The 15,895-nt window shown below is 38.9% G+C and overlaps 1 protein-coding gene across 3 annotated transcripts in view; it reads left to right on the forward strand.

The window, feature by feature from the left end:
* The first annotated feature begins 936 nt into the window (after window positions 1-936).
* The window catches only part of NSF (N-ethylmaleimide sensitive factor, vesicle fusing ATPase), a 65,702-nt gene continuing 50,743 nt past the window's right edge, over window positions 937-15,895 (forward strand). For 2 of the 3 annotated variants that reach the window (XM_063300570.1, XM_063300569.1), the window contains exons 1-3: window positions 937-1,007; window positions 13,134-13,219; window positions 15,039-15,138. In XM_063300570.1, coding sequence (XP_063156640.1) covers window positions 996-1,007; window positions 13,134-13,219; window positions 15,039-15,138 — 198 coding nt within the window. In that variant the 5' untranslated portion in view covers window positions 937-995. Of the gene's footprint in view, window positions 1,008-5,497; window positions 5,611-13,133; window positions 13,220-15,038; window positions 15,139-15,895 lie in introns of those variants that run through there. The other variant, XM_063300571.1, reaches the window with a different exon arrangement.

The raw sequence follows: 15,895 nt of genomic DNA on the forward strand, positions 1-15,895 counted from the left end.
TTTAAAGGTGATAACCAACACCTTGAATTGGACCCGGAAGCAAATTGGCACCCAGTGCAGCTCACGCAGCAACAGTGTTATATGTGCCGACCTAGGGGCACCAAAAATGGCCCGCGCGGCTGCATTCTGGACCAGCTGAAGCTTCCAGATACTAGACAGCATTGCAAGAATACATAGGCCACAAGGCAGCCAACCACACGTTAACCTAACATATTGTGGAATCCCAGAATATGTGGTTGAGTAAGCCATGGTTAAGTAAACATAGCTCATATGAGCAGAGAAGGATCTTCTTCATGATCAGTCATTGACTGCTGGTGATTGCATGGATATGTCTGTGTAGTTTTCTTGGTAGGCAGCAATTCAGAAATGGTTTACTGTAGCCTTTTTGTTTTTGTACTTGTTAGTCTAGCCGGAAGCTTTAATATTTCCTTCCATCCAAGGCCTCCCATCCAAGACATAGCCAAGCTTGACCCCACTTAGCTCGAGCCCAGACAAGATGAGCCAGATGCTGCCACTGATTGAGACGCATTATGTTTACAAGAATTGAGAGCGCTAAAATAGATACATTTTCTGAAGCTTGTGAAGTAGAGCCATAAGACCCGAGGTTTATCCTGCAAGATTACTCAGTAAGATCCCACAAAGCTTCCTATTGATGTTCACCTCAGTGATTGCCTACCCTTGCCTTAAGCTGGGGACAGTTCTCCAAGGGACCAAATTTAGCGGAGTAGCATTCGCTACCCTCTTCTGTACGGTACTCGTGTCTAACCGGGGAGAACATTTTTCAGACGTCGTCTAGCGATGCAACTACCTATCCTCCCCAGCTCTTCACGAACACAGAAACGAGTAAATCAGGAAACACCGGAAGTGGGCGGAGAGCGGATTGGCCTCGCCTCTAGCATGGGACGTAATTATCTCCTCCCGCCCTTCCTTAGCAGGTTTCGCGCTTGGCGTCTTCGCATCCCTGTCAGTCGCGTCCTCGGCAGTGGAAGAGCAAGATGGCGGCCCGGGTGAGTGAGCCGATGAATGACTGAAGGCGGGGGCAATGACGTGTCAGCAGGACATCTTCTCCCCTCCCTTTTCTTTCTCAGATTATTAAGGCCGTATTATTTTAAGAGCCCAGTTTCGCTTCCCCGTTTCAGTGGTCTCTCTGTCCTTTTTTAGTTGGACCGGCGGGACTCGAATCTGCATCCAGAGCCTGTTTGAAGGGTTTGTGGGGTAGTGGCAATCGCTCTCCTCCAGGTTAATAAAACTCAAGGGATTGGTAGGGAGATCTTCGATTACAGGATGGTCCTCCCATCGTTTAGGGTGGGATTTGCTTAATAACCCTGGGCAGTTTCCGTACATTAAAATAACAACAACCGCAGAATAAATGCATTTACTACACATCTACGCTCCCTCAGTGAGAACCCTCACAGTGGATCATAAAGTAGCATCTCTTCAGCCTTTAGCAAATTGCTCCCCCCACTTTTTAGGTTCATATGACTGCAGTGAACTTACAACAAGGAGAGCAGAAGGGAGGGCGAACCTCATTTCCATATTCTTGAAATAGATGGTTTTCAAAAAACTTAGCAAAAACTTCCCTTTCTCCCCCAGGTGTTACTCTTAAATAAGCCATTGCAGAGACCGAGGAAGCTTCACTGTCATGCTGAAATGTTTCTCCGTGTAACAAATATTCATTGGGGGCCTCCTGGTAATTAGCGCTTTGTTGTTGTGTTACTTCCTCCATTTGGAACAGGAGGATCTGGTGGGTGAAAAGGTGGGAGGGTCAAGCTGTTGATGCAGTTCACACTTTTACTGCAATGTATGTTTGGCTAGCGACAGACTCTTCCTTCAGATTCTACAGTGATGCTGCTAACTCTGAAATACTGCTGCTATATTTTCCAATGGCTCAACCTGTGCCTGGCACTTTGTTTTCTAGAATTAGGAATACATCAGAAACGAGTTAGAGGTGCAGTAATTGGGAAAAGGATAATTTATTTATTTAAGGTTTGTCTGTCCTTTCAATAGATGGCTTTAAACATCACCAAACCTTATAGACTTTGGCTACAGCACTTCTCTTTGGAAAAGGACAAGAATGGAGATTCAAAATCCTAGCAGAATAATTTTCTCAATCTCTGTATTATACCATCTTCAGGTATATAACATATAACATACAAACCTGTACAAAAAACAAAATTGTGATGAATTTAGTTATATTATGAAAAATTTTGGAATTGGGTCTCTAATTTTATGTAAAATTAGACATTATGGCAGTGTCCATTTGAATATTCCATTAGTCAATGGTGAAAAATCTGTTTCTTGAGCTTGTGAAAATCTTTCACACGAGAACTTTGTACTAGTTCAGAACCAGCTCCAATCTGTGCAGTCACATGATGTTGGCTGTTTTTGAGAGCAGAGCCCCCCCCCTTTCCTCCCACTTTCATTAATATGCTATCACTTCATCAGAAGCTTTCAAGTACAGTGAAGAAATGGTGGGAAGGCAACTTGGATGTTTCCTTCTTTTTTGCAATGCTTTCCCATTATGGCAAAATATATGGAAGAACATCTACATTTGTTTTATATTTCATTTTTGCCTGGGGTGTGTGGGTGTGAGGAATTTTTATGATTTCAGACAACATTCAGAGGGTCAGCTGGACAGAGCACTGCTTGGCTGATGCGTATATTCTTTTCCAGATTTTGACAGTCACAAATGGGCTTCAGCTGTTTTGTGAGGATTGGGAATTAGAAAAACTAGTGTGAAAATGCCCTAAAATATGCCAGTAGGAACTTCTTGAATAAAGTAGGAACTGGCATTCAAACAAAAGGTGCTAATGCTTATTGTTTCTTTCTCCTTCAAGTGGTAAACGAATGCTTAATTTTGGACTGAAATGTTTGGTGTTAAATTTAGTTAATTTTAGTTGAATTAGTCAATGAAAATATAGAACAGTGTTTTTCAATCTTTCTGCACTTATGAATCCTTAAATAAAAAATGGAAAAATGTATGACCACCCAGTGAAACAAACATCTCTTCCCTACATTTTAAGAAAATGGGAGTTCACAGTTATTGGTGAATAGAATTATGATTATGATTGTATTTGTATTTGTGCATGTTTCCCCATCTTCTCTATTTTTAAAGGCTTTTAAAAACTAACCCAAACATTTCAATCCAAAATTAAGTATTTATTTATCACTTCATTATTTTATGTACCCCATGTCATGAAAACAATGATTCTTAGCACAATATGCTGGTCAATAATTTTCTCCAATAAAAATCTCTGAATACTGAGGGGCTGGAGCAGGTAGATCTCCAGTCTAATGAAATCCTAGTTTAAGATATCCATTGTATTTTCTATTCCAACTTTTCTTTTTCAGTTGTTTGTCTGAGGCCACGGTGTACTTAGCACAGCACATATAGTTTCAACAGCTGGTAACTACCTTGAATCTGTTACTGTCAGTTTTCTGAATTTTAGTTCTCACATTGCTACCTGTATTATACTTGTATGCTTTGTGAACCAGTTTTCAGTCCCAATCCATCCTCACGAAACCACGCTGCTAGTTAGGGCACGCTGGGAGGTGGAGTTGAGATGGTGGATGGGCTGTTGGTAGTAGAACTGTGTGGGGCGGAGGCTGTGGACTGCACATTGAGAATTAACAGAGGATATGCAGAAACGTTTATCAGTCTCAAAATGGTGGTGGCCATGCTGATTGATAACTGTAGAAACGAACCCATCATTCAGTTAAGAATCAACTCATAAAATAGTCTGGGAGCTTTCACATTTCAAGGAGTCTTTATCCAGCAAGATAGGATAAAGCAACAAAGAAGGGTGGCTGGAAGGTGTTTGGGTGCTGTTCAAACTCTGCAAAAGTTTGAAAAGATACATATGGTAGCCATGCTATATTGGTTTCAGTCTAAAGAAACTGGACTTGCAATGCCAAAAGATTTGATCTGGTGATTTGCTGTATAAATCAGCACACAGTCATCCTAGAAAGGAAATCCAAAGGATGTGCAGGCTCCCCATAAGATGAGCAGGTTCTGCTTAATCATTCCTAGCAGAGATGCTGTCTTTAAAATGCATCTGTTTAAATGGTCATTGAACACGAACTTGAAATACATACCAGTGAGCAATTACAAGTGGTAGGCATCTTGTTGTTTTCTTTGCAAGTCTTAAGATTTGTATGAAGGGAAAAATATGTTTCTTCAAATATGGATGGACGTATTCCAAGAGTAAATGGAGTATGTATGAATTGAAATTTCTGAAATTTTAGTCTCAACCAGCCTAGCAAATAAGTAGTGGAGATTTTTGATCTTTTGTTCCACCCAAACTAGTAGTCCTCACTTTCCTAGTCCCCATGTTGTTTACGTCTCTTCCCAACCTGGGTATTAACCTCAAGTATTATTTAGGCTCTGATAAATGGGGTAGATCTACATGTATAGTCTCTATTGCTCAGGCTTTCATGAATCATACGGAGTAGCTCTTTCAGGCTAGAAATAAGAGTATTCAAAGGCATCACAGCTGAGCAGGCTTTCCTAACCTAATGCCTTCCAGTTCTTTGGGACCATAATTCCAGTCATCCTTACCCACTGATATATAGGCTGAGAGTGATGAGATTTGTAATCAAAACAAAGTGGCATCAGGTTTGGAAAGGAGCAGATTTCTGACTTGGAATTTTTCCTGGACTTGCTGATCATGGCCTGGGGAGGCCTTGCCCAGCTTTGTTTGATGCGCAAGGTGCAGCCATTTTTTGAAGCAGGAGGTCTTGGAGGCCTTGTGACCAAGGTTAGATTACTGCAATGTACTTTCTTAAGGCTTGGAAAGTACAACTAGTGTAGAATGTAGTAGCCCGCTTCTTAGCAGGTGAGAGCCGCTTCTGCAGTATAACAACATTTGCGGCGGGGGGGGGGGTCCTACTTTGGTGGGTGGAGTGAGGGTTTGGAGGCAAGTCTTCTTGTTGCTGCCTCTTTCTTATGGTCAGGCCTAGATGCAAAAATGAGCTTTATTCAGGATTATCCTTCTCATCCACTCTAGAATTTTTAAACTTTGGGAATAATTGTTTTCATTTCATTATTTTATTGTGCCTCAATCTGCATCCTGAATCATCATGATAAACATCACCAGATGACAATAAAAGTGATGTGTTCTTTAGAAAGATATAGAATGCAGTTATTTCAACATAATACCACAGATTAAAAGCAGTAGGAATGTAGCTCTAGAATCAACAATATAAGAAGTTCACAACGATAAGCAGTGAATTAGACTGTTGGATCAAGGAGATCCAAAGTAACTTTTCTATTTAATGAAGTTCACTGTGTTACTTCTAGCCCAGTTTTGCTCAGGCGTACCTTGCAGGCTTGTTGCATGGACAAAATAAGGGAAACCTAATAGAAACAACCTTATCTGTTTTCAGGGAATGGTGAGATATAAATTTGAGAAATAATACTGAAAGCACTGGGGAAAATAAAAAAGGCTCTTGCTTGGCACCAAAGTGATATTGATGTAGGTGCTGGCATACCTTCTTGAGGAGACAATTCTGCAAGAGAATAACTACATGTTGTACCTCAGATGGCTGAAAGATCTGGAAAAGTGCCTGTCATTAAGATTTTAGTGTGTGGACAGCTGGCCAGTCCTTCAGGTACCTGTTTCCAAGCCATTAAAGGATTTTGAAATCAAAACCACTGCCTTGGATTGGATCAAAAATAGATTCCAATGGACTATTAAATTCTTCTTTAAAGGCAGCTGTTTTGGCCTCTCTTTGAGGTCAACCTCAGCATGTCCTTCCTCAGCTGTTTGAGTTATCAAAACAACATGTTTGCATTCCTTCTTTTCTTCTGCAATATTGTCTGCAGAAATATTGTCATCTGTAAGATTGTGGGATTCCTTCTTAATGTATCTGCTGTTTTCCTTGTTCCCCTTTCTTCTGTTGTTTCCACTTCTTGCCTGTCAAAATACAGTAAAAACTTTCTTCTGTTTCTTAATGCATTCTGATTTTACTGACTATGAAGTAAAATAACTTTTCTGAGTAGCTATTGATGCAGATATATTTATCAGAGTGGTACCTGTTGACATTATAACATAGGTTCTCCTGCTGCCCAACCTGACTTCGTATTTCCCACTTCCATAGGGCCTATAGTGCTGGTTGAGATCCAAATTCTTCCAGGAGCTAATTGGATGTTTTGTGGGAAATTGTAGCTTGTTTCTTCATATGAAGGGATTACAGGAATCACATTGCACTTTTCCTTATGCATTTTTAGTTCAGGGTGGTCTAGGAGTCTATGTCCATGGACTTTTGCTTGTGCATTTTGGATCTCTCGAGGTTGTACAGCTCTGAGATAATGCTTTTGTCTGTAGTATTCTTGTTCTTTACTTAGAATTAATGTACAGTATCTATCCTCAGTGTCCTGAGGGAGGAAAGAGAGGATGCAGCAGCAGATTATGCATAACTATTTCATAAATAACTACATGGCTTCTGTATCATATGACAGAAATTAATATAATATTAGGTTATTTGGGAGGAAGAGTCTGCATCTCAAACTTACATAGATTGTATGTATCTAATATGATTAAGTAGTTTTAAAAGTATTTAGCTGAAGGACCTTTTATGGGGGGTAAGAAACATATATATTTTGTTGTGGGTTCTTGAGGTTTTTTCACATTGAACACTTGGCAGCCTGTAAAATCTCATTGTTGCCTACATGGTATGAAAGTGTATCATAGAGGATGCATGCTCATTCTGGTGGCTGATTAATATAGAAATAGTGGCAGGTAAGCAGTCTCTCTGGGAAGCCATCTTTGATCTTTATATGAACCTCTGAAAAAACTCAGTGTTCCCTAGATTAGAAAACAGATTAAAAAATACTGCAGTATTGGACAGTGAAGCATTTATGAGTTATTTTTACTCTAGCCATGGACTTGGAAATCACTCCCTCATATGTTCTAGCAGATTCTTTTGTGGGTTCATTATGAGATAGTAATATTTGATCACATGCCTCCAGAATTCTTTGTACTATATCCATGTGGCATTAAAATATATTTTTTAAAATTCTGTACACTGCCTGGAGAAACGTGTACAAGGTGGTATATAAATTTTAAATAAGCCGATTTCTTGACAGTGGTTTAACTCTTTGTTTTTTAGGTACAGTATGGCCATTATCATCTCCATTCTAAACAGCCTCTTTAAAGTTCTCTCCCTTGTTGGAGAAGTAAGGCAGGTTTTTTGGCTTGCAGGATTTACTTTGGTTTATGTGAAACCCTGAATCTGCCAACTGGAACCAAGTACAAAAGAGGTTGGTGGTGGACATACATATAGAATTAAAGTACGAGATGTCTCTGAGCACGTGCTCTCTCCAATTGGTCTTGCTAGGGTTGAGTCTGAGCCTATTCTTCCTCATCCTGATCTCCATAGTCTCCAGACACTTCATAAAGAACAATTATGGTAGATTTCACCCTATCCCAGGGTCTTACGATCTGAAGTACAGAAACATCAGAAGAAGTAAAGGAATTGATATAAGAGCAGGGAAGAATGTATGGTTATTTTGATTGCAGATTTTGTTTCTTATTTACAAAGTATAAAAAATAATCCAAAGGTGAGTTTCTAAGGAAACACAAGTTTTGAGGAGAGATTTAAAGGAAGTAAGGGATGTGGAATCATGAGGACATTCAGAAAAGCAGTCCCAGGAACAGCAAGGGCAAATCAGAATTGTTCTGCATCAGCAGGTGGGTAGTGGAGCTGGTCATGCATCAGGGGAAGGGGTGGAAGATATCAGGACATAAGCACGTAACGGTATGAAGGTCCAAAGCTCTGGAGAGCTTGAAGGTGAGGACCAATAGCATGTGTAGGATCTGAGGAAGAGAAGAAGTCAGTGAAAAGAGACAGTTAAAAAGTCCTAATGTCAGTGAGATATGCAGTATGGATCATATTGGCCAAAAAAGGATAGATGCACAAGAATGGGCAAAGATGAAATAATGGAAAAACAAAGTGGAGATGCACCTGGCATGCACAAGACTTTCAAGTATGAGACTCTAGATCAGTGTGTGTAATTTATACTGGAACTACAACCATAAACAATTCTTGCCACAAAATAATTGCTGCAATTAATCCTAGGCCTGAAGAAAAATTGATACAGGCAAACTCTTCTTTATTTGCAAATGGGGCTGATTACAACTCTTCAGAAAGAAGCAGGAGAATAAAAGCAGGAGCTGAATATGGCTTTATTGTTCGTTCTTTGTTATGTAGTAGATTGTGTTTGCTGTGTGCATGTTGAGGTACATGCTCTGTGTGACATAGATGAAGCTTAATTTCCTAATTTCTTAATTTACTAGTTCCTGGACAGTAGGTTACAACACTGTACTTAAATTTTAAGAGACTGTATGTCCCACCATATATACAGTAGTTAGACATAGGACAGTTGTATTTGCAGCCTGAAGACGAGCTTAAATAATAGGATAATAATTACTTTTTCTTCATATTGTTTTCTGTTCATCTCCAAGGTTAGTATTTGCTATTTATATGATATAGGTAGACTTCACAGATTGTGGAGACAATCTGTATTGATTCTCTCCCAGTTTATATAATTTTCATGTAATAATGTAAATTGTGAGATGACATACTTTTGTATTTAATGGACATTTGTGAGTTATATATATTCCCTCCTCTCAGTCCATGTAAATGAGGCATCACTGTTTGCTCTTTCAGCTGTTTCCTGTGGGAAATTTTTAAAATATTTTCAAAATAATTTTTTTAACCAGTTGTTCTGCAAGTTGGATGGCTAGTAACAGGAGGCATGAACTCCAGGCCATGCACTCTTGTGGTCCTGGTGTGAATTTTCTTGCTCACGTTCCTATTGGACTAGAAGGGGTGGGGAAGGTGAGCTTTCCTATTCAGGAAATGATTACCATGGTGGTTGGGGTCAAATTACAAAACACCATTTACTAGAAGGCATCCTAGTAAGGCAATCCTGGCTCCCCCAGGATCTTCTTTCCCATCTTTCAGTTTACTTTTGAATTTTTTTCTGGTGTAGTAGGCCCACTGCCAAATAAAACATTGGGCTGAAACTACCCATCATATTTATTATGTATGAATGCCTGTGAGTCCACAGGCATTCCTGCAGATCAAGATGATACTAGAGATTGGCACTTTGCTTTGCCAATCACTTTCCAATTTTTAAAGCAGAATAATATTTTAAAAAATCAAGTAAGAAGTCCAATGGGTACCCCATTAGTTACCTTTCTATGGCATGCAACAGTTGCATGTGATTTACAGTAAACGCAGTTACCGTTCTCTTGGGGATGAGGTAGACAGGTAGATAAGAGGTGAGGCCTTGTAACCCACTTGGATGCTACCAGGGTAACTCTTCCAAAGACAGGGATTCCAAAGATTTCAAAAGTCCAAAAAATATCCCCCCACAATGCATGTTACATACTGTATTTTCTTTTTAAATTGTAAGCTCTTTTGATTATTTTTTTAACAGGAAAGACCATATATGCATATCCATTGTGCTATTTCCTTTTAGTCGAAGCAACAGCATGCAAAGTGCAAAAAAAAAATGACCAGTATTAAATTAGTACATTGAGATGATTTGATCATTTAGAGAGAATGAATGGAGGTCAAATTGCAAAGCAAATGCATGGTGGAAGAATGAATGGGTTGGGAGAGGAAGGGGTGGACCAAGAACAGCATGGTTGGATGGAACTGATTAGATCCTCAAAAAAAGGTGAGAAATTTAAAGAACAAAAGACAGTTACGGTACAAACGGTGTATGGATGTGATAGGACCAAGGTTGGTTTACAGTGTTAGAAAGGTATGGAGTAGAGTGAATGATGTTAGTGTAAACCAGATTTAGCTTTTTTTCTTATCTCAAGTCTTTATTTTGCTTACTATTTCTTACCCAAATAGAACATTTGGAAACAAATATTATACAAAGGTTAGTAGCTGCTAATCTGGAAGAAGCTCAGATTTCTATATTCCCAGACTAGGAAGAAGGAAAGAGAATATGTGCTTCTTAGTGTCTTTGAAAATCACAGCAAATGTGACACCAGGAGCTATTTAGGTGTCATTTTCTGATATCATAATGCAGGCAGTTTCCTCACAGCAAGGATTTCCACTGTGTTTGTCTGTTTTGTTCCTTGTTAGGCTGCAGTTGACTCATAAATCAACTCTGTGCTGCAGGTTCACTCTCACATCTCAAAGGGGTGCCAAGTCAGCACATGGCACGGTTTCCTTAGTTTCTAACCCACATCCACCAGTGTCATGGGGAAACTTTTACAAAAGTCATTTGAGATTTTTGCTGGAAGGAATAGTACAATCATTTCTACCTCCAAGTAGCTTTATTGAATACGGCAGTCCCCTTTCGTCTTAGGCAGTGTGGTTTTTGTTGTACAGAAGTGAAGTATGCACATCAATGACATAACCAAGGACCTCCCTGAGGTGCTTTTTCACTGCTCAAGATGAAACTATGGATCCTCCTGTATTGTCTCTTCCTCAGCACAGCTCTGGAGTCATTTAGTTCTTTATACTAAAATTGTCCATCAATCTGGACACCATCTGTCATTCTTGTTTGCTTTCATTTTTGCCTAATCTCTCAGCACATCAATTTAATGCTAGTCTAATGTCAAGTTAACTACAAGACTATTACTTGTGATCTTTGCCTAGTGCTGCCTCTTAGCAGGTTTTGCCAGCAAGGTTCTGACCAGGTTTTGCCAGCAAGCCTAGATGTCAGATTCCATTTTTGACCCCTGCCCTGTTATAAGCCTGATAGGAACAGGAACCAGATAGTTCATAGTATGTCCTCCTCCTTGCAGGGACAAAGAAAATACTTAACGATGAGTAGAAGTCATCTTTATTGTGTCATGTTTTATTCTTTTTGAAAGTCTGCAGTTGATAACAGTCTACTCTCGTGCCTAATCCCTGTTTCCAGAATAAAGGTATTTCCTTTCTTTTCTTAGACCATATCCCTGCTGCTGCTTCCACCTTCCCCCCTCCCCCACCAGCTCTGGCAACCTGTCTCATGACCCAGATTTCAGAGGACATTATAAAACTCACTTTTTCTTATTTATGCAGCAGCTTCATATCACAGTGAGATCAGGGCTATACTGCTTCACACTTCAGGCACGCAGGCCATATGGTTAAATGTTTTTCATTTAAAGATAGAAAATGAGAAAATATTAAATTCTGCACTTTCCCCTGATATTCTGGCTTTCGCTATGGCCTTGGGTTAGTTGATTGGTTGACTTCATATAAAGGAATATATAACTACTTATATTCTAATATATAATTTTAATAATCTATATTATATAATTTATATAATCTACTTACATAATTTTATTAAGGATTTTAATTGCAGTAGTAAAATCTAATCCAAACTTAAAAAAAGAATAGAAAGAGTGAAAGGTGCAAAGGAGAAGAAAAATATAGCAAATAGAAAAAAGAAAAAAAGAATATAGTAAAGAAAGAGAAAAAAATATATAAAGAAGTGGCTTCCAACCTTCAACACAAGTATAAACAATTGTTTAACTCTTTGCCTCCTCTTAGTTTACAACCAATGATCTCTTCATCCCATATCCTATCTCTTATCTATGGACAAACCCATAAACCATCATCTTTTCAGTCCTAGTGTCAGCAGAAAGTCCATAAGGGTTACCAAAAATCACATATTTTATTTTAACCTTGGTCAAATTAACTAACCTTGTATTCCTTCCTTTTACTTCTAACAGACTTTAGTCCATTCAAATAACATAGAATTTGATTTATTTGCATTTCTTCTTTGTCCCTTCTTACAAGATTCTTTAAAGCTTTAACAAGCCTCTTTTGTAAATCCAATATAAAAAAGTTGTCCAGGTCACTTTCTTGGTTTATTATTTGTATTTCCCTTTTGATTTTTAAAACATCAGTTTCTTTTGTATGTCCAGTGAGACATCCTTTTCCATATCATTCTCGTAGCCTGTCATTTGTAGATCCACTTTTGAAATAAAACTTGTTCCTCATCTGCAATTTCTTCCATAACATCATTTGGACAGCGTCTATCCATAGAAGCAAACATCGCTATTGACATTGTTGATACTAACTTCTGATTCCATTTTTCAAAAGTGTCCTTCAATATTTTCAATGTTACAATGTTTTGCATCATTTTATAAGTCTCAGTTAATTAGCTGTTAATCAGGCTTGTGTATCTTTCTCCTTTAACTAAAATCTTTAGTTTCCTCTAGTGCTCAATTTTTAAAATTACTTATCTTTATTTTGTCTTGCAAAAGTCCAAACAAATCTATTTTCCATGGGAAGGATTCTTTATAATTAATTCCAAAATCTTATTCCAAATTTATCTGGACCCTTAATCCATTTGTAACTTTCTAGGATCAAAGTCTTTAGCTTTTTGCTGTTTATTTCAATTTTTTAAAATTCTTAAGCTTATGATTAAATTTTTCTTTCACTGAGGATTGAAGGAAAACTCACCTGGCATTTTCAGACTTGTTGATCTGAAGGTCTCTAATAGCTTAAAAGTAGTTAACAAGCAATTTCCGAATGTGATTAGAAAAGGAAGTTTGCGAACATAGTGTTCTTTAAAAGGCGGCATCTGCAGTTGAGAGCAAGATGTGTACTCCCATCATCTCCCAGTGCTGAAAACCCTCCAGGGACCACTGTCTTGCAGTCTTCTCACAAGGAGCAACTGTTTGAAGCACATGTGGGCAGTCTCCCGTCCTCTCTGTGAGAGGTTCTGAAGAGCCGGTGTATTCACTGGCTCTTTGTTCTTCACTGCAGTCACTGGCTCCGCTTTTCATGGAGCCATCTTCAGTTCGCCATTTCTTCCTCTGGAAGTCCATAACTACTTACATTCTGACGTGATACAATCTGTGTAGAACGTCACTGTGTTTTCCGATTAGCCTCCACTACCTTCTATCATGGGTGCCCTCAGAACTAAGTTTCTGTTTCTTATATTAATGCTCAGCCAGTTTCTTTTTGTTAGTGGTGTGTGACGTCTCTCTTTTTATGTTTATGTTTATGTAACAAACACATGAATGCTAAACAAGTGGTAAACAGTGAATTTGCTGTGTTCATTTCTACAACTTATTTCAAAATAAAATGAACTTCAGAAATTAAAGGCATCTTGTATGCATGCTGTCTGGCACTTCATTGTTGACCTCTTGTCTCTGATTCCCTTTCAGACTATGCAAGCTGCAAGATGTCCCACAGATGAACTCTCCTTAACCAACTGTGCTGTGGTCAATGAAAAGGACTTTCAATCTGGCTTGTAAGTTTGGTTGGTCTCTCTCTAGAGGAGATGGGAGAAAGAGTTTCTTCAGTCTTTTGTTTTCTAAAGTCATACGTAGCCAACCTTGCAAATTATAGGACCATTATTAGCAATTTGAGCAAAGTGCTTAACTCAGGTTCAGACTCAGGAAGAGCTAGTCTTCCCCTGGTGTCACATCAGAGGGAGGCAGTGAGGCTATGAAAGAGGAAGGAGAAAGGTGGTGGGAATACATATCAAGGATGAAACTGCAGGGTCTTTGCTGCTCTAACAAGGATTTCCGCACACTTAGTCTGCCTTTGTAGCAAAGATTATGAATTGGTGTGTATCTGTTTGGTTGGGAAAGCTCTTACTTCATGTAGGGCACTGGCATCAGTTACAATAAACAGCTGTGTGCCTGAATGAAAGGAGAATGAGCTTTGGAAGATCAGTTTCCTGAGATGCATTGCAAATTCACGTATTTCATCCCTTCCAGCTGCCGCTCCCATACTCTCATACATGGGATGATACAGTGGGCTGAGAATGACTATAAAACTTGCCCTCCTCTGCAAAGTGGTCCGTGGTATGTGGCCATGTGAGCAGTTGATAGAGACTTAGAACCCCAGTATATATATTTGCTAATAAAACATCAGCTTTGTCAAATATATTTTGTGCCCGAAAGGTTTTATTTTTCTTTGAATCATGTTTTATTTGGAATTAGACTTTTTTTGTGGGGAGGGAGAAATAGATGAAGCATTATCCCTGATATTTGGGCTATAGAAAGCTGTTTGTTGGTTGTACAAAGACTGAAAATGAGTTGAATCCAGATTAAGTTAGCCACATTTTGAAATTAGTGGGAAAAATGAATATTGACTAATTTTTCATCCCTTCCAACTTACTATCAAAGAAGGGGTGAGACCCAGTTTGGTCTAGGTTGGTGTTTCTCAACCTTGGCAATTTTAAGATGTGTGGACTTCAATTCCCAGAATTCCCCAGCCAGCATGACTGGCTAGGGAATTCTGGGAGTTGAAGTCCACACATCTTAAAGTTGCCAAGGTTGAGAAACACTGGTCTTGGTGCTTAGGGACTGGTCTAGGGGTAGGGGAACCTGAATTGCAGCCCTGTCTTAGACATGAAAGCCATTTGGGTAACCTTGAGCCAGCCACTCAGTACTAGGAAGAAGGAAATGGCAATCAACTTCCAAAAACTGCAAGGCCTTGTCTGTGTAGTTTGCCAGGAGTCAAGTCTGACCTGAAGACAACAACAACAGCAACAAAATCACAATGATTTCATTTGTTTAGTTTAGCTTGAACCTAAGCTATATGTTGTTGTTTATTCGTTCAGTTGCTTCCGACTCTTCATGACTTCATGGATCAGCACACACCAGAGCTTCCTGTTGGTTGTTATATATAGAAGCTATATAGAGTTATATAATTCTTTGCTACGTATGAATGTGCATGCATTTCTTAAATATTAAGTGAACTAAGGTGCATGATCACTTTCACCTGCAAATTGCCTTCTGGAAATTGCATTATCACCTGTAGGAAAGGCTGTGGGAGGAAACAGTTTCTGGAAAATCATTTTGAATTAAAAAAGAATTGGGAGGAATGGGTTAAATAGCTTCTTCTGGCATTTTGTTATGCTCAGATCTTTCCTCTCCAGTAGTCAGGGAAGATTTAGTTAAAAAAAAATCCCAAGAAAATTAAGTATGCAAAGCACAGTTTTGAATGTTAGACTTTAGTTATCCTCTCATAGAATAGAAATTGCTTAGGATGACTAAGATTTTGAAAGATTATGTTTCTTTTTTCCTCCTCCTGTTCCCCTTCCCTCAAACTCTTTACAGGCACGTAGTTGTGAAAACCTCACCTAACCACAAATACGTTTTTACACTGAGAAGTCATGCCTCTGTTGTCCCAGGTAGCATTGCTTTCAGTTTGCCACAGGTACGACTTTGATTCTTTATTTCCTTATTGGGCCAAAGTGCAAGCAATATTGCTAGTGAAAGTAATTATTTTCAGCAAAAACTAAAAATGCAGTGGCTCAAGATAAAAGTACACTTCCTAGAGGTGCTATTGGTACTAGAGAGAGATGTTCTAGGTTAACTTTTTTGTCAGTTCCAGTCAGGCACTTTTTCTCAATAAAATATTAGGAAAATGGGGTTGCTTGGGGAAGGAGAACTATGAAGGATTCCTGCTGTTGTGTGAGATATCATAATGTAGGCAGTCGGGCAACCGCACTGATGATCTCTGTGGCTGGAATGTAGCTAGGATGAGAAGGCATTGCTGTTGCCAAATAAGCACTTTTATGCTGTATGTAGAGCTCCAAAACTTGAAAAGAAGAAATGTAATATTGTCTTTATGATCAAATAATTTCAGCTCCCTGCACTGATATATTTCAAAAGTAACTTCAGCACCAGCTATTTAGCAAGAAAGCTTCACAAAGTGTGACTAAACCTTGTGGCTTCCCTGATTCCCCTGTGGTGTTAGCTAACAGTTTGGACTTGTAAATGAATCACAGCATAGCCATGAGGATGTGTGAGTGAACAGGAGTTCTTTCATTCTAAGAAAATAGCAAAGAGGAAATAGCCTGCTGAGCTGCAAAATAAGATTTTACTTTCTTTTGTTTAACAGAGCTATGACAGTAGTGGTTTTGAGGGTTTTTTGAAATACCTGATAGCCATATTTGTTGCCAGTATTCATC

Source organism: Candoia aspera, chromosome 4, assembly GCF_035149785.1.
Source record: "Candoia aspera isolate rCanAsp1 chromosome 4, rCanAsp1.hap2, whole genome shotgun sequence".
NCBI lineage: Eukaryota > Metazoa > Chordata > Lepidosauria > Squamata > Boidae > Candoia > Candoia aspera.